This window comes from Carcharodon carcharias, chromosome 1, assembly GCF_017639515.1.
Source record: "Carcharodon carcharias isolate sCarCar2 chromosome 1, sCarCar2.pri, whole genome shotgun sequence".
NCBI classification, from domain to species: Eukaryota; Metazoa; Chordata; class Chondrichthyes; order Lamniformes; family Lamnidae; genus Carcharodon; species Carcharodon carcharias.
In genome coordinates, this window is record NC_054467.1 from 245,901,869 (window position 1) to 245,921,237 (window position 19,369).

Genomic DNA, 19,369 nt, shown 5'->3' on the forward strand with positions numbered 1-19,369 from the left:
GTCAGTCACAAAGGCACAAAGCTGGTAGGGGAACTTTTGAAGAATATACCTAAGATGTTCTAAGCTCCAAGGTTCACTTGAAGAAGTTGCAGATGATCACAACATTAATCTCAAGAAGACAACGTGAAATTCCCAACAGCTTTCCTGTACATGAGCAATTTAAACAGTGAAACTAGAATTTACTCAGTAAGTCACTTTTCTTAAATCTAAGCTTAACACTTATTTCCTCACTATCTCCAAACCATGCCAAAAGGAAAAAGATTTACAAAGAGGAAGGCGGGGGAGCTAAACTCAGTGTCTTCACCAATATCTCTCTGAACTGACAGAAGCATGGTCCAGCATGGCCCTCCTGTGGCTAACAGCATGCTTTAGGGTGTCAGCCTTCATTCCGTGGTAACATTATCACCCAAGAGAACTATCCAGGCTATCATTTATCCCTCCATTCATACCACCAAAGTCACTAAAATGAAATATCTGGTCACTATCTCAAGGTTTATAGAGTTGAGGCCACCATCAAATCAGCCATGATCTCACTGAATGCTCCTCTCTCTTGTGTTCTTGCTTCTTGCAAGACCCTATGTACAAAAAGACTTTCGTCATTCCTAAATTGCCATAGCAAGTAAATTTCATTATCTTTGATATGCTTTGACATGTCTTGAGCTCAAAAGAGCCATTATATACACACTTTTTGGCACTTTCAAACAAAAACATGAAAGCAAGAAACCACGCAGACAGAGCAAAACAGAATTAAAGTCGCTATCATTGCACAATTCCACCCTACTAGCCAATAACTTTCATTAGTTTAGGTACTGAAAATCTCCAGGAAAGCACCAAACTACAGATAGAATCAGAAATGTCAAAGATCATGAAATACGATTCAAGAAACTAATCTCATTTCACCAGCTGGTAATGAACTGGTTAAAGCTTGTTGCTAGAGCTGACCTCATAAGGCACACTTGCAAGGTATGAAATGCTCCTCACGGGGAAAGTGCTAAGATGAACACTGTCAATACAATGTGACTGACTTTCACCATGCTGATACATGCCATTCATTGGATGATTCTGGGTGAATTTTCTGCTAAGAGTAATTGAATGTTTACAGCTATCTGAATAAAAACTTACATAGCACCTTTAACGTAATAAATGACCCAAGGTACTTCACAGAAACAAAACATGACAGAACCAAATAAAGAAAGGCCAGATGACCAAACACAATCAGTACAGCTAGGTTTTAAGTTGTGTCTTAAAAGAACTGAGAGAGCAGTGTAAGACGGGAATTCCAGAGTTTAAAGCCTAGGCAACTGAAAGCATAGCCACTAATGGTAGAGAAATTAAAAATTGAGAATACTCAAGATGCCAGAATTAGATGAATGCAGATATCTGAGAGGCTTCTGGGGCTGGTGCTTACAGAGTGGCAAGGCCATGGAAGGGTTTTAGAACAAGGATGAGGACTTACAATCAAGGCGTTGCTTAACCAGGAGGCCATGCAGGTCACAGAAATGTTACAGTGCAGAAGGAGGCCATTTGGCCCATTGGCATGTTAATGGGGTGGTGAAAAAGGCATATGAGACACTTGCCTTTATCAATCGTGGCATGGATTACAAAAGTAGGGAGGTCATGTTGGAGTTGTATAAAACCTTGGTGAGGCCACAGCTGGAGTACTGTGTGCAGTTCTGGTCACCACATTATAGGAAGGATGTAATTGCACTGGAGAGGGTGCAGAGGAGATTCACCAGGATATTGCCTGGGATGAAACATTTAAGTTATGAAGAGAGGTTGGATAGACTTGGGTTGTTTTCCTTGGAGCAGAGAAGACTGAGGGGCAACCTGATTGAGGTGTACAAGATTAGGAGGGGCATGGACAGGGTGGATAGGGAGCAGCTGTTCCACTTAGTTGAAGGGTCAGTCATGAGGGGACATAAGTTCAAGGTGAGGGGCAGGGGGTTTAGCGGGCGATGTGAGGAAAAACTTTTTTACCCAGAGGGTGGTGTCTGTCTGAAATGCACTACCTGGGAGGCTGGTGGAGGCAGGCCTTTAAAAAGTACCTGGATGAGTACTTGGCACTTCATAACATTCAAGGCTATGGGCCAAGTGCTGGTAAATGGGATTAGGTAGGTAGATCAGGTGTTTCTCATGTGCTGGTGCAGACATGATGGGCCAAAGGGCCTCTTCTGCACTCTTTGATTCTGTGTCCGCATCGTTTCATCGATTGAGCTACTCACCTAGTTCCATTCTCCAGCCTTCTCCATGTAACCCTGCACATTCTTTTTCCAATAATACTCAAATTCCCTTTTGAATGCTATAGTTGATCCTGCCTCCACCACACTCTCAGACAGTGCATTCCAGACCTTAACCACTCGCTGTGTGAAAAAGGTTTCCCTTATATCACTATTGCTTCTTTTACTTATTAATTTGAATCTGTGCCCTTTCATTCTCTAATCTGTCTTCAGAACTGAAGTTCCTCATCCCAGGAATCATTCTCATGATACTTTTCCTGCACCCTCTCCAATGCCTTCATATCCTTCCTAAAGTGTTATACCCAGAACTGGACACAATACTCCAACTGAAGTTGAACTAATGATTTTCACAAGTTCAACATAACCTTCATCTGTTCGTCCATTCCACCAACTTGTCTATGTCTTTTTGAAATTCTACACTATCCTCCTCACAGTTCACAATGCTTCCAAGTTTTGTGTCATCCACAAACTTTGAAACTGTGCCTTGTACACCAAGGTCAACATCATTCATATATATCAGGAAAAGCAAGGGTCCCAACACTGAACCCTGGGGAGCTCCACTACAAACCTCCCTCCAGCCCAAAAAATATCTGTTAACCACTACTCTGTTTCCTGCTGCTCAGTCAATTCCGTAACAATTTTGCTGCTGTCTCTTTTATTCCATAAGCTATAACTTTGCGCACAAGTTTGTTGTGCAGCACTGTAAAAAGCCTTTTAAAAGCCAATATACACATCAACAGCATTGCCGTCATCAACGTTCTCTGTTGCCTCTTCAAAAAACTCGAGTAAATTAGTTAAACATGATTTTCCCTAAGTCCGTGCTGGCTTTCCTTTAATTAACCCACATGTCCACGTGACTATTAACTTTGTCCTGAATTATTGTTTCTAGAAGTCTCCCCACCACCAAAGTTAAACTGACTGGCCTGTTGTTGCTGGGCTCATCCTCACACCCTTTTTTTTCCCAACAAGGCTGTCACATTTGCAATTCTCCAGTCAGCTGACACCACCCCCTGAGTCTAAGAAAGATTGAAAAATTATGGCCATTGCCTCCACAATTTCCATTCTCACTTCTTACAGTATCCTTGGGAGCAACCTCATTTGGTCCTGGGGCCTTATCAAATTTAAGTACAGATAATCTATCTAATACCTCCACCTTTTCAATTTTAAAACCTTGTACTGCCTGAATTAGCTCCTCTTTTAGCATCTTCTTCCTTGGTAAAGACAGATGCAAAGTATTCTTTTAATACCTCAGCTATGCCTTCTGCCTCCTTTCTGGTCCCTCATCATCCCTACTCCTTTTACTATTTATATGCCTATAGAAGACTTTGGGATTCCCTTTTATGTTAACTGCCTCTTTGCTTCTCTTATTTGCTTCTCTGAACCATCTATATTCAGCCCGGTTCTCAATTGTATTTTCTACCTGACACCTGTCATAAGCACACTTTTTCTTCTTTATCTTAATTTCTATCTCCTTTGTCATCCAGGGAGCTCTGGATTTGTTTTTCCTACCTTTCCCTTTCGAGGGACTATACCTCGACTGTGTCTGAATTATCTCTTCTTTGAAGGTAGCTCATTGATCAGCTACCATTTTTCCTGCCAACCGTTACCTCCAATTTATTTGGCCCATATCTGTTCTTAGCCCATTGGAGTTAACTTTCCCCTGCTAATTTTTCTTACTCTGGACTGTTCTTTGTTCTTTGCCATAGTCAGCCTAAACACATGATACAATGGTCACTGTCCCCTGTGTGTTCTCCAACCAACACTTGATCTACTTAGCCCACTTCATTTCTAAGAACCAGGACTAGCAGTGCCTCCTTCCTTGCTGGGCTGGAAACATACTGAAGGAAACTTTCCTGATTACACTTTAAGAACTCTTGCCCCTCTCTGCTCTTTACACTACTACTATCCCAGTCTATTTGGGGATAATATAAGTCCCCCGGTACGAGTACTCTATAATTTTTGCTACTCTAATTTCCTTGCAAGTTTGTTCCTCCACATCCTTCCCACTAGTTGGTGTCCTATAGACTACACCAAGCAATATAATTGCACCATTTTTGTTCCTTGTCTCTAGTCAAATAGATTCTGTCCTCGACCCCTCTGGGTCATCCTCTTTCTCAATCACTGCAACGTTCTCCTTAATCAGTGAGCGCAGGAGTAATATATGAACTGACTTGGTCTGAGTTAAGACATGGGCAGCAGAGTTTTAGATTACATCAAGTTTACAGAGGGTAGAATGTGGGAATCCAGCCAGGAAAGCATTAGAATAGCTAAAAGTCTAGAATTAACAAAGGCATGAAAATGAAGCTTTCTGCAGCAGATAAGCTGAAGCAAGTTGAAATCGGGCAATGTACTGGAGGTGGTAAAGGCAATCTTAGTGATGACTGGAGGTTCATCTTCGGGTCAATTTTTAAAATTCCTTCTTGGGATTTGAGCATCTTTGGCAAGGTCAGCATTCATTATCGATTCTTAATTGCCCTTGAGGTGGTGGTAGTGAGCTGCCTTCTTGAACCACTACAAGGGATTTTAGAGAGGGGCGGCAATCTGCAAGGATGGTAGGGTCAAAGGTAGTTTTTTTTTGAGGAGAATAGTGATGACGGCAGATTTAAAGAGGACGACAACACCCAAAGAGAGAGAACCATTAAGAGTATCGGCTAACATGGGAACCAGGAGGGGTGGTAGACATGAGGGAATAAGGTTGAAGAGTGGATCTCATGGACAAGGTGAGCTTGGAGAGTGCAGGAGGGGGGATAGGAAAGAACGAAAAAGGGGACAGCTTTGAATTTTTGCTTGGTGGGCTAGTGGAAGGAGAGTAGCGGCAGAGGCAGCTGATGGAATGGTCTTGACTTTAGTAACAAATAAGTCCTTGAGCTCTCGCACTTATTGTTGGGGGGAGGGGTTTAAGAAGATGGTTTGCAGTGGAGAAAAGAAGCCAAGGGTTATATCTTTGTAATCCAGGATGAGCCTGGAATGGTGAGCAATTATAACATACAAGAGTAGGATCCAAAAAGATGGCGAAGCAATTTGCCTGGCAAATCCTTTCAAGCCTGCGTCCCTTAGACCTAATGGAGCGAAAATGAGAGCCAAAACTGGGGAATGGCAAGGGTGAGATGGAGTAATGTTTTTACTGATGACTAGGGTATCGAAGGTAGAGGTGAGTGTGTCGCTGCTGCTGCAGAAATGTTGGAGGGCCAAAGTTTAGGCAGTCGGATTTTGAAAGTGCAGGTTTCAATGAATTGGGGAGCAGTTCTTTTTTCCAGGGGTTGGATACAAAAGAAGGTATGGCTTGGGCGTGGAAGGGGAATTTGGGTAGGAGGACAGAGAGGGTAAAGGGGCTGTGAACACAGAGGGGAGAGAGCATGATGAGGTTCAAACATCAACTGTGGAAACACATGCTCCTTACATCCTACTTTGAAAACCCTTATGAGCCAAACAAGAACATAATGTTATAACTGGGTGCACCCAATAATTACCATAAGTCTCTGCATGTTACAGCACAGAAATAGGCCACTTAGCCTGCATCACTATTTTTCTCCTTCAACCAGCTGGTCTATTTGCAGTCTCCTGCTTATTCTCAAAACATGAACTTTGCTTCAACAACAGTTGTGACACAGTTAAACCAAATTCTAACCAGTCTCTTAAAAAAATAAAAATTCTAATTTCTCATTTAATTACCTCTGACACTAAAGGTGGGTGGAGGTAATGCTTTTTGCCCCTGTTTGTTAGTCTGATTGAAACACTGTATCTCAAAAACTAATGGGCAGATTTCAATGAAACTTGGTACACACCATAGGTTATGCCCCAAGGAGGAGTTGTTTTTGGTAAAGATTTGGATCCTGGAATTTTTAAAAAGGATCCATTAACATTGGGAGATAGGGCAAATTGACTATTTTTTTAAGAATGCTGTTGATTGTTTGAAAATATTTGTCACAGTTTCAAAACATGCGCAGGTCTTAGAGCAGTATGTTGGATGTGGATTGGCCTGAAGCTTCTTCCGTGATATGGAAGCTCTTAATAAAAAGCAGCTTTTTAATTACAGATCATCAACCAGCCAGGGTTTCAATCTTACCACAACAATATCAAAGCCAGAAGCAGCATTGTGACTCTGATGCATTATCCGTGCTCATCCCCTCTGCAGCCCTTGACATAGTTGCCAAACTATACTGATCTGCTGTCTCTGCTCCACTATCTACCTGAATAGGGCTGCCTTGGTTCTTTCAGCTCTAACCTGTCCAACCATAGCCAGAGCATTTTTACCAATTTTACCAACACTTCAAGGGTCCCCATCTTAAATGCACGCCTCTTCTGCATCTAATTGCTGATGACAATCTTTCTACCCACTCTCTTGACTACCCCTCCACTTGTTTTCTCGCTCCTAGACTGCTTGACTGTCATGCAGTTCACAAAAAGCTGCAATTTTGTTCAGTAAAACACCAGAGAGACCGAAACCATTATATTTTGCCCCCATCAAAACTTCTGTACCACTACCACCAACCCCACCCTCCATTGTCTCAGACAGAAACGAGCTGCTTGCAACCATTGCATCTTATCCTGAGCTGAATTGATAGTTCAGATGTGGCCTACAAACTTTTTCTGTCCATCATTTTTGTATGTTTATATGTTGAGTGCCATGATAGACAAAGGTAATTTGGCTCACTTGCTCCCCTTTTCAGAGGCAATCTGACAGATTGCAGATCTACACCAAACCTTTGCACTGTTTTCCACCATGATGAGAAGTGCTCTTAACTCTAGGAAGGAGGGGTGTCTTAGAAATGGAAAATGGTAGTTTTGAATTTATGATGATATTCTGCATAATTTCTACTTCACTGTATTGTACCCTATATAAAATGTCACTGAAATAGACCAAGAAACCTGAAAGTCATTACTCTCACTTAAAGTAATATGAGCTCCCTCTCTTCAGGAAACCTTTCTTTGCTCACTTTATTTTTTTCTCCTCCAGGTAGGAGTAGCCTAGCCCTGATGAATTGACAGTGCCACACTTTATAGCAGTATTGTGTACTCCATGTGTTACGATCCCAGCTGATGTTAATATTCGACAAGCCAGCTCCCAGATATATCCTAACTTTTTTTTTTAGAAACCGTGAAGGAAAGTTACTGAACAAATTCACAGGAGTCTGCATCACAAGAAAAGTGAACTATATTACACCAGGCATAAAGGTTGTAAAGATCTCAATACAAACACAAGATGACCATTCAAATTCACACTATTCCTTTACCCCAGCAATATATTTACAGACACACAAACCAGAGAAGAGTTACCACTAGCTTGACACAAAGGCTTCTCACTTGGGACTGGCGCAGTTGCAAAGTTTTCTTCCAATGAATTCCTGAGCATTTACTTAATTCTTCTCACTCGACTTGTATCCCTCCGAGACACACAAAACCTGCATTCTGAATTCACTGTTTCTTCAGAGCAAACAATTGAGTTCCCCAAACTCAGTCTTCCAGTATCACCTTTGGTAAACTGATCACTTTACTGAGTCTTATGACTGATTATTCAGTTAACTACTGTCTCAATAACCTTGTAGATTTTCTTCTCTCAGAACTCAAAATCCCTGTCTTCGCTCTCTGACATATCTCCCTCAATAAGTGGCAGGTGCGACCAACGTAGATTCCATGGATTTCTTCACAGCCCATCCAGGCGTTTGTCACATTGTGAGCCAACTAATCTCACTGAAACTTTGTCTTTCTCACAAGAGTTTCCAACCTCCACATTTGAAGATCTCACCTTGGAATTCTTTCCAAAAGTCGCTCCTGCTTGGGCAGTTTCTACAATGGCCCACCTCACAGGATTTCAATCTCGCCTTCTGAGATTCCTTTTCTCTAGATTTTTGGGTACACTCGAGCATCATCTTCTAAGCTGTGTTAAGCAGAACACCACTGATTCAAAGGGGAACCTTTGCCCCAACAACCCACAGCATGGAGTCATCAACCTTCCGCAGACTTCTTGGATCCTCAGCGCTTCTCTCAAGCCCACTTCACTTCAAGTCTGCTCACTGCAGCTTTCTTTAACTCAGAGCCTATTACTCTACTCCTTTCTTTTAGATTAACTTAATGAGACCTATTTCTGATCGCTGTTTTTGTCCCTTAGCTGGGAAGTTCTTCTGAGACCTCTTCTTGTGCCTCTCCTTGGTTTGAGACTTCTCCCTGGGACACCCACTTGGTGTTGGTGCTCCAGTTCAGATCATCTGACCTGCTTTTCACACTGTTTGCACTTCCTTGCATCTGCACAGGTGTGCAGGATCAGTTCCTGGCTCGAAGGTGGTAAAATAAATGAACTGCGCATGTGCGGCCATTTCCCAAGTGTCGCATGCGCAAAAAGCCCGGGGCTCCTCTGGAACTGAAGTTCCCAACCTCTGAATTCAGCTTAAGGTAAGTGTTTGAGTTTCATCACACAGGTTGATAGAGAGAACAGAGGCAATGTTATGAATAGTCGACAGCTCTGTACCACAAACCTTAATAAACACTGGGTCAGTCAGACACTTTGCAAATGGTACAAAAACGTACACATAATCCAGCAACACAGGCAGAAACAATGATTTATCAATGGTTCTTCCTTAAAATAATAGGCAAACAAAGCAACTTCTGCTTACCTTGATGCTTCCTCCAATGAGATCAGGTGGCTCCTCTTCTGTCTCCAAGGCAACATTGATGGTGGCAAAAGGGCGACTGGCCATCTGCTGCATCTCTCGTAGAAGTTGCTAGGAGACACAAGTATACACAGAAGATAAACAGCAAAGTCCATAGTATCATTCTTAACTATGTATCATGATTCTCTAACAGCCATCACTCTGGCTTCCCAATGGCATTACAGCTCATTTAGCACAGCAGGTATATCATCAGCTAACATTAAGGTTCTGTACCACACACCAAATCCCATATTCCTTTGTAGCTGCTTAAATTTGTTTACCAAAGTGGGGGAGGGAGAAGAGGTAGACAGAGAAAGGTACATTAATGACTGCCAATTTTGTGCTTCTCTAAATTATGCTAATTTGTTTTACATGTGTATTATTTTTGAAGAAAATAAAGAGCTATTCATATTAGAACTTTCAAATAGCTACCTCTGCACTGAGAAAAATGACTGATCATAATTGCAGAAATAGAACAGAATTTTCTGTAGCAAGGCATTTGCCATAAGACTTGCTCCTGCATCCTTCAGCTCAAAATGTTGCTCAGTTTTTGATGTTATCAGTTTGTACTTTCAGAGAGAGAATAGAGACCTATTCTGAGACCTAAGCGAACAGGGTATCTCCCAAACCAATCAGATTAAAGAATTGAGAACAATGAGAACATCAAGAAGGCAGTATAAATTAGAGTAGGTGAATTCAATGTCCAAAATTGGGCACAAATGAAGAGAAGGACAGAAAATTTAGGTTTAAAATCCCCAACAATTAATACTTCCAATTGTTAATTTTTCAGTGTTGGAGAAGTTGATTAGCAATAATGAAGAATCACTTAATTAAAAGGCTTGAAATGAAGACATTTAACTTACTGTGGTGATTTTAACTCATATCTACCACGCAAATAAAGCACCTTCACGACATTCAGTGCATGTGATTGCAAGGCAGACAATGAACTGTAATTTTCATGAAGTTAACTGGGGAGCAGGACATCTTAGACAGCAATTTATACATACATATTTGCATTTAACCCTGCTCACTTGAAATTTCTATACCAATTATGCACAAAAACTGGTAAGAGCCATTAGCCTCAACATTATTTTGACAGTAAAATCTGGCCCTAAGTTACTCAGTTTAAAAATTTAGAAAAAAATAAATCCAAAAAGTTGATGACAATTTTCACAATCCATTTTCCATGTTACACAAGGCCAACATAATATTTTTATATTATTCGTTCATGGGATGTGGGCATTGCTGGCTAGGCCAGCTTTTATTGCCCATCCCTGACTGCCCTTATTCAGAGGGCATATAAGAGTCAACCACATTGCAGTGGGTCTGAAGTCACATGGAGGCCAGACCAGGTAAAGATGGCAGGTTTCCTTCCCTAAAAGACATGAATGAACCAGATGGGTTTTTACAACAATCAGCAATGGTTTCACGGTCATCATCAGGCTTTTAATTCCAGATTTTTATTGAATTCAAATTTCACCATCTGCCGTGGTGGATTCAAACCCGGGTCTCCAGGGTCACATAGACCCTGAGTCATATAGAAAGCTTTGTTCTGACTAAGTGCATAGCTCTCTCTCAGAGAAATGGTGCAGAAGTGGTGGGCCAAGTGGACTTTTTGTGTTGTAAAATTCCATGCTTCACATGGACCTATAAGGTCAAGCAGGCTCCATCCAAAGATATCCAAAGCTGGGAAAATTCCTGGGAAACTAATCTGACAATTTTTCAAATGGCCTCCTGCACATACTGCATGCACTGTCATCCCTGTGTATAGGCTGCACCCAAACTTGAAGCTCACACCAAAAAAAAATTGTTCACGTGAGTTGAACTGTTTTTGAAATTGGTCTATGTATGAATAAAATATTAATTGGAGTGGGCAGAGGGAGAAAAAATAGAATGCTATCCATCAAGATTAGCAAAAAAAAATCCCTGTGAATAGAAATTTTGAACCTCACGGAATTAAAAGGCAGACATCAAGAGTTGGAGCCTCAAGGCAATGTCTTCCTCTGTTGCCACAAAGGCATCACTGCAAAGACAGAGACCGAATAAATCAGGGGAGCACCAGCAATTATACCTAAAATCTGTCTGGTCTGTACTACAGCCACCATACTTGCTGCAGACATTTCAGTTATGGTAATGCCACTGAACATCAAGGGGTGATGACTGTATTCTCTCTTGCTGCAGATGGTCATTGCCTGGCACTTGTGTAGCGTGAATGTTACTTGCCACTTGTCAGCCCAAGTCTGGATATTGTCCAGATCATGCTGCATTTGGACATGGACCGCTTCAGTATCTGAGGAGTCACGGATGGTGCTGAACATTGTGCAATCATCAGCAAACAACCCCACTTCTGACTTTATGATGGAAGGAAGGCCATTGATCAAGCGCCTGAAGATGGTTGGGCTGAGGACACAACCCTGAGGAACTCCGGCAGTGATGTCCTAGAGCTGAGGTGACTGATCTCCAACAACCACAACCATCTTCCTTTGTGCTACATATGACTTCAACCAGTGGAGCGTTTTCACATGGTTTTATTTGGCTTAGGCGTACTTTCAAATTCCACTGTAAATGGTTGCTTTTTTTTTAAATCACAAATTGGATATTACTAAACTTGAACAGCTTTGCCAGAAGTTAGTTGCTTTAGCTCCTTCCAATTACATGATTTTGTCTAACTGGGTTTTAAAAAGCAACATTCATACTCTACTGGAACTTTGGCTATTGGCAAGAATTTAAGGCCATGAGTACATCAGTGGGAGTCAGAATTTCAGCAAGTCAAGACTTGTAGCTTAGGACCTTGGAAAACGATGATCAATTTTAAACGCTGCTGTTTCCTGCATTTCCAATGGCAAAACTAATGGCCATTAATGCTCAAGCAAACTACTCTCCAGGGTGCATACATCATTGTTGTGGTCGTGAGGAGGATTAATGCAAGAACAAGCAAAAAAATCAAGAACTTCCAACATTAAAAATAGCTCCATAATAATTAGAGGGAACTGTCAAATTGAACTGACTTCAGCTGGCAAAGGCTACATAGAATTTATGAACATTGTCTCCAAAAGCAAGCACTTCTCAGGCAAATCAGAAACTGAGAGATTGAGTTGGGGATGTCATGGGGAAAAGAGTGGGTAGAAGTACACAAACGAGGTGCGTAACTCCTCTTAAAATGCAAGCTTCTATGGATGACCAGAAAAACATAAATTTTACCAAATAACCCAGACTGTATTGGACAGAAGCCTACAAAAGGAAAACCTTGGATAGTTTTACTCTACTTCCCGCATGATGGTTTTGTGGTTTATTTTAAGGAGGCCAGTAGAAGTGTTTAGTCAGAGACTGATTGAAATCACTCAAAGTCACACTAATTACAAAATTAGCCAGAGTTCACCTGCCCATCAAACAGAATTTGTTTGAGATTACATTTCCCGAATTGAAAGTGAGAATTTAATGCAGAAGATTCTTCAGTTGCTTTCCAAGTTGTCCTGATAACATACTGTATTATATAATTTCAGTTGTCACATGAGGCATACACCTCTAGCTCCTGTAACATAATGATGCTTCAGTACTTCAAACTTATTGCACTGTTACTGCACTGACAATATAACATTTTAAAATATCAACTTTTTTTTTTATTCATTTAAGAGATGTGGGCTTTGCTGGCTAGGCCCATCCCTAATAATATGCATATTATACATATTAGAATAATATGATTTGGTTGCTCTCTACTTTTAAATGGCTCACTTTCCTCACCATTCATAATGTTCTAAGCAGCGCTTATTTTTAAAATATATAAAACAGACAGGAAGTGTCAGTAATTCATTCTTGAAGAGTGAATATGATTTGTCACTTTCACTATCATATTTTATCTTAACAGCTGGCTTTCTGGTTGTGATGTTGTCAAGAAGAAGCACTTAAGAATCGCTTTAGGGAATAATTACGCTAAAGACTAAAGCAATCTGCTTCTCACAATCACTTTGTCTTCCTTTATAAGAAACACAAGGGTACAACCCACAGATTTGAAGCACTTTCCAGAGAGAGTGAGAGAGATGGGGAAAGAGAGAGAGAGAGAGAGAGAGAGAGGGAGAGAGAAATATGAACATACACAGACATGTGATAAACCACCAAGGGGCTTTTGTCGAAAAGGTCAAAACGTCATACTCAATAATTCATCTGGAGCTCAGGTTACATTGAGAAAGGCACGGTGGTCCATCAATATCCGTTACTTATCAACATCTGAAATACCCATGTGAATGCATCAGTTCAAGCGTGTGCAGCACAGGGCTGGTATATGCCAGGACTCTCAAATTCACAAATGGTTGAAGGGAGCTGGGGACTGCTCACTATTAACTCTTTGCACAGCATCAACCAGCAACAAAATTTTGCCTATTACGTTACAGCAAGTCATGTTTAGGACCTACTTACTATATAGTTTTCAAGTAATATGGGTTGAGATACTATGTAAAGTAAAAAAAAAGTTAGTCCGCTCTCACACTTCAATGCAAAATTGTTCCTATCTAAGGTAATTTACCTCTGTGCTCCACTGTCCTCTGTTTACCTTTCCAAAACTTATGAACTCTATAATTTAGGGTCTCTGTTTTGGCTCACTACTGGAGTGGAGCAAGGAAACAAACCTGGAGTAGAACTGTTCAAGTAATAAATGTCTGTAACAGTGAAAATGAATAGGAGATCATATCCACACTAAACTATATAAAATCAGGTTTAGCTTCCTTTGTTTTGGTTGGGGCACGGATCTGGGAAAGGAAATAAGAGAAAACAATAACAATTAAAATTTACTATTTAATATTGAAGATGTGATCACTGTAGATCCGAGCCTGGTCATTTAGTTTTTAAAAAAATGCACACTGCACTCAAGAATTGATGCTTTCTTTAAATCTCTTTTTTTAAAAAAAGATGTATTCATGGAATGTGGGCATCATGACATTTGCCCATCCATAATTGCCCTTTCCACCTACTGTCAAACTTGACTGCTATATAAATTATTTCTCAGTTTAAGTTCATTGCCCGGAAGCTTTAACTCTCTTGCTGAATTATTTGAACTAAACCTGAAGCAAACTGGGTACAAAAGCTAAAATATTCCTTGTAACAGAAACATAAGATTATAATACACAATGCAAGACCTGTCAACTGAATAGTTACATATTAAATTTAGTTGCTCTACGCTCTCTCCCTGTACTTTACTTCCACGCTGGAATATAAAACTAGTGGGGCTAGCATGCAATTCAAGCAATGTGGTTACTCATTTAGTTTCCCACGTCATGACCTTTGATTTTAACCTGCAATTCAAAGGGAATAATCCATTCAATAAATTTTTAATTTCCCATAAATGTTACGGGGAGAGAGGTTACAATCATGTAAAGGAGCAAAAGCTGACTCAGGCAGATGTTAAGGCTTTGGAGGAACATGGGTCTTGCCATCTCCTTCTGCACCTTCTCCCAGTCCTGAAACCAAAAATTCAAACAGGAAAGAATTTTTTTTTGGTCCCATGTTGTGTGATTTCCAAACCATTTTGGTAAACTTTACAGAAACCGCCACAACGCACAGAGAACATTCCTTCTATTTAGCAAGGGCCAGCACAAGCATCGGCCATCGATTAATTAACCACCAGTATAACCAATCATAAATAACTGCAACTCACACAGCAAGCTTTCTGTAACAAGTTGCTAAGTTGTTAGGCCACTTAACTTTTCTGGAGGGAAAAAAACCCCGAATAAAACCCACATTTGTTATGCGCTTAAAGAGAAAGCAATGAATTGCACAAGAACAAAACTGTACACAAAAAAAGGGAAAAGTTTTTCCACAGGATGTTTTTCTGTGAAAGATAATCTGGGGGTTAGCAGGGGCAGAACAGAGTGTTATGCACTTTAACATTTCAGTGGGGATTTAGGAAAAGCTGCACTGTTTAACCCGTTTGCCTGAAGACTTCAGCTCTGGTTTGAGCAACAAACCCGAGGAGGGCTGAGGATAAGTTAAAATGGCCATTACAGACAAAAAAGCCATAATACATAACTTTTCCATTGAGCAATTGCATTATCAATTCCACTTCCCTTCAACCTCACTTTATCGAGCTAATGTGGGAACTATTGTGGAGCATTATGAAAAAGGGTTAATATGCAGTTTGTGCAATGTGGTTGGCTCATTTGCTTTCAATGATTTGTAGTTGGCAATCTTTTGATCCAATATATACACGTGTTCCTCTCAATGCTTTTTTTAAAAAAAGAAACTTGAATATAATTTTCCTTCTCCTCCCAGTTCATGAAACTATACAGGTTTACAGGACAAAGGGAAACCCATTCAAGCCATTCTATACGTGCTGAGTCCTTGATTGAGCAATCCATTAGTCCCATTTCTTCACACTTTGCCCATCACCTTGTATATTTCTCTGCTTCAAATATTCATCTAATCTTTACATTAAAAGATGACTTGCAGCAAAGCATTCTACGCTTATAAATACTCTTTGTAAAGAAATTTCTTTAACTTGTCCTCACTCCATTACTGCCACATCACTGACTTCCCCCAACTAAAGGGAACTGTCTTTTCCTAGTCAAAAATCCTTCATTTCTTTTAAAAACCTTGATTAAGTTTCCTCTTGATTGAGATTCCTCCAATGGAAATAGTCCCCAAATCTCAAATCTCTCAATTATAGCTTCCTATCCCTGCCATCATATGAATGGATCCATACTGCTCAATTTCTGTGGATTTTGTGCCCTGCCTATTGTTACATCCTTAATCCTTCATTTCCCCCCTTCATTTTTACTTATACTTTATGTTGTACGTTAGTTCATTTCACTCTTAAGGGTCCCAATGATGTGCCTTCAGGTGCAACTGGGGCAACTGCAGCCAGCAAATTCCTACACAATTTGTAACAATAGTTGAGTTTCAGCTGATGCCATCACAAGCCAGGTCAGTGGTATGTATTACTGCAGCTGATGGGGTGACCCGTTCATTGCTGACTGTACTAAGATCCTTCAAACACCAACCTTTAGCGCCCTCCCTTGATAGTGCTTCAGCTGCTAACTCTCGCCCACACATCTATTTTTGTTGCTTGAAGTCTGACTTTGCTACTTTTGCTTACCAAGGGACTTTAAAAAAAAAGAATTTCTCTGTAATTGGAGTGGCAATAAATTACTGCAGTGAATAGATTTAATTGCACTTCTGTGGATAATGCAGAATATTGAAATATGCAAATCCTGTGGAATAAGATGTTCTACAAACACCACAGACGAGTGAAAAGGATGCTCTCTCAATGGACCAGATCACACTCTCCCTAACTGTTGCTTCATTACCGAATGGTAATTCTGTTTGTGAGTAATTCGAATGAATTTCAAGGGATTGGTTTTTGCTCTTATCTCGACATTAAGCAAGATTAACGATCACTCTTGGTACCAATGTAGTGAAGACAGAGATAAAAAACAGAAAATGCTGGAAATACTCAGGAGATCAGGCATCAACCATGGAGGGAGTAAAACAGAAACAGTAAGATTTCAGGTCAATGGCCTTTCATCAGATGTCAGTTTGTCAGGTTAATAACTTGAACTGTTATCTCTGTTTCTCTCTCCACAGATGGTGTCGGACCTCCTGAGTATTTCCAGCAGCTGATTTTATTTCAGCTTTACAGCATCTGTAGTATTTTAATTTTGTATATGTCATAAAGCTATTAATGTATATAATATTTTGGAAAATATTTTTCTTTTAAAATAGAGGTTTACTCTGCGGTTGTGTCTTAATTGGATTAAAGCTAGCTAGTCTGGGTGCTTTGATATGTACTAGTTTTGATATGTAAGAGAGATAGTGTGCATTTGCATTTTTTGAATAGAGCTTTCAAGAAGTGAGGTGAAAACTTGACGCCTTTCAAACAACTACCAAGCAATATGTTTATATTACTACAACAAAAACAAAAATACCTGGAAAAACTCAGCAGGTCTGACAGCATCTGCGGAGAGGAATACAGTTAACGTTTCGAGTCCGTATGACTCTTCAACAGTTCTGATGAAGAGACATACGGACTCGAAACGTTAACTGTATTCCTCTCCGCAGGTGCTGTCAGACCTGCTGAGTTTTTCCAGGTATTTTTATTTTGGATTTCCAGCATCTGCAGTTTTTTGCTTTTATGTTTATATTACTAATAAGATTGGTTCTATGAAAGGGGTTTCATTGTTAAAAGATAAAGTTCAAAAAGACTGGTGTGACAATGAGATTTTGAATTCAATCAATCAGTGGTGGTAGATATAACTTCAGTAGTTTTCGGGTGTGCAGAGCAGAGGCAAAAATCAAAATGCAGCTGCATGCTTCCAACTGGCTCCACAGTGAAAAGAACCTCATTTTGAATTTGTAGGGTGAAAATGCTTTGCCTGATGTTTGGCTAAAAGCTATGGGTCGCTGTTGCCTTAATGGAGATTAGTTTGGGAATTTGTTAAAAGTTATGATAGTAATAATTTGTAGCCATGTGTACATATATTTTAACCGGCGTAAATTAATAAAATGTTTAAATTAGTTTAATGTGAAGCCTCGAGAACTGATGGCCTGATTCCTGAACTTAAGGTTGCATCGCTTAAAATTATTGGTTATAACGGTTGTTTAAAGTTTCCCTCTGGGATTTTTAAATAACTCTGCTTTACCGACTGCAACTGGTCGTTAACAGTACGAGTCTGAGCAAAACTTGGTTTTAGAGTTAGTGAAAGTTTGGGATCTAAAACACCAACTGGAAACTTCTCTTTTAAGTTTAGTAAGAGGTAAAAAGCCAAGGTTCAGGTTGCATAATACACAAAGTTGGACGGTAAGAAAGAAGACAAGATATATTAAGTAGTTTTTTTTTATATTAAGTAGTGATTATCTTATATATCTTGATTTTATTAGGGAGGGGGAGTTTGCATAAGTGGCTGGGAGTATGAGTCGAAAAGCAACTGTCAGTAGCAAGAAACCAGGGAAATTTTAAACTCTCGGGCCTTATCAGAAATCCCCTCTAGCTACCCCACTCCTCCCCCAAACAAATAGGTTGCCTGAAAACTGCGTCTGGTTGGCTGACAGGGGGTGGTCAGCTGGATCTAAAGGTGCAGAAACCTGCTTTCAGTTAAGTTCGGTGAAAGGGTATAGAGAGGTCATGAGTGGGAAGTGGCAGGAGGGAAACTTGGGGCAAGAAAATCCTTTCTTTGTAGGACCCAGAGGAACACTCCTTTGCCACAAAGCCTTTCCCACTCAGGCTACTGGCTAAAGTTACAGTTAGGCCTCACCTTGCATATTTAAAGGGTCTGGTTTCAGTTTGGTGTCATTGCCTTGTCATGAAAATGCCTAGAGTTTTGAAAAATGATTTAAAAAATCATTCAACTGACTGGAAATTTGATACTTTAAAACATGAGATAGCAAAATGCTTTAAAATGTGAGGTCACCTTCCAAGGTGAATGTGAGAAAAGCAAACATGAACCTCCTCCAAAAGGGAGCATGAAGAGAGACAGTTGAAAGGAAACCTACAGACATCAAAATCCAACACTCTAAAGAGGGGATTAAAAATGCTAAGTGCTGAATTTTAATCAACAATAAAAACAATGTGAACCACTAACCAACCAAATACAGCCAATAAACACTCAATGCCAACAGGCCCCCGCACCCCCCCCTGCCCCCACCCCACCCCCCCCGAGAATGACAAAATACCCCAAAATGTGATGTCTTGTTCTCCAACAAAGACTGCTAGACACATTAATCAAATTCCTTTTTGGGAATATACAGACAGGAGGTTTTTGAGAACTGGTTTTGCCAAGACAGACACAGAGGTGTCATCTGGAAAACAGATAAAGGAAGTAGTAAGAAATCTCTCCCTCAGTTTGAGAAAAGCCCTATCTCTATGGTATAAAAATCCAACCTAAGAGATAGTGACTATACATTGGAGAGAACCTCTGGAGAAACCCATCGATTTCTGGGAGACTGATTACAGAATTAAAAGGAAGAAAACTGTCTCCAGCGCAGTTATCTGGATTTCAGTTCAACTCCATGATTTTAAAGGGAGCCAGCGCACTTCAAACGGCCGCAATGTCAAACAATCTATGCCTTAAGGATAAGCAAAGGACTTAATTATCATATACATTCTTTTAACTTTTATTTGAACTTTAACTTTTCTTACTTCTGATATGTGTGCGCATGTGCGCACGTGTGATTGCGTCTTTTATTATTTTCATTCGGGTTTAGTAGCTTATAAACTTGCTCTTTCTTTGACTCAAGAAAACCTAGTTTAATTAGCTCCTTATTAAAAAGCAAATACAGTGGGATTGGAAAAGGGATCTACGGGGAAAGAAATTTAAAAACACTTGTTGCAACCAGCTAAGGAGCCTGAATAAAGGGGAGTCAGTTTGTCCCTCCTCACCCAGTTTTAACAGATTTCTCATCAGAAATCGAAGTCAGTGAGAACAGAGTAGTACATTGGGACACAAGGGCCAAATGCAACTCTCTAAGAGTCCAACTGGAACTGCCTACCTTATCAAAAAA

General features: G+C 40.2%; 1 protein-coding gene across 1 annotated transcript in view; it reads right to left on the reverse strand.

The window, feature by feature from the left end:
• The window catches only part of atrn (attractin), a 366,964-nt gene that overhangs the window by 41,089 nt on the left and 306,506 nt on the right, over positions 1-19,369 (reverse strand). The window contains exon 27 of the mRNA XM_041191464.1: positions 8,849-8,956. Coding sequence (XP_041047398.1) covers positions 8,849-8,956 — 108 coding nt within the window. The remainder of the gene's footprint in view (positions 1-8,848; positions 8,957-19,369) is intronic.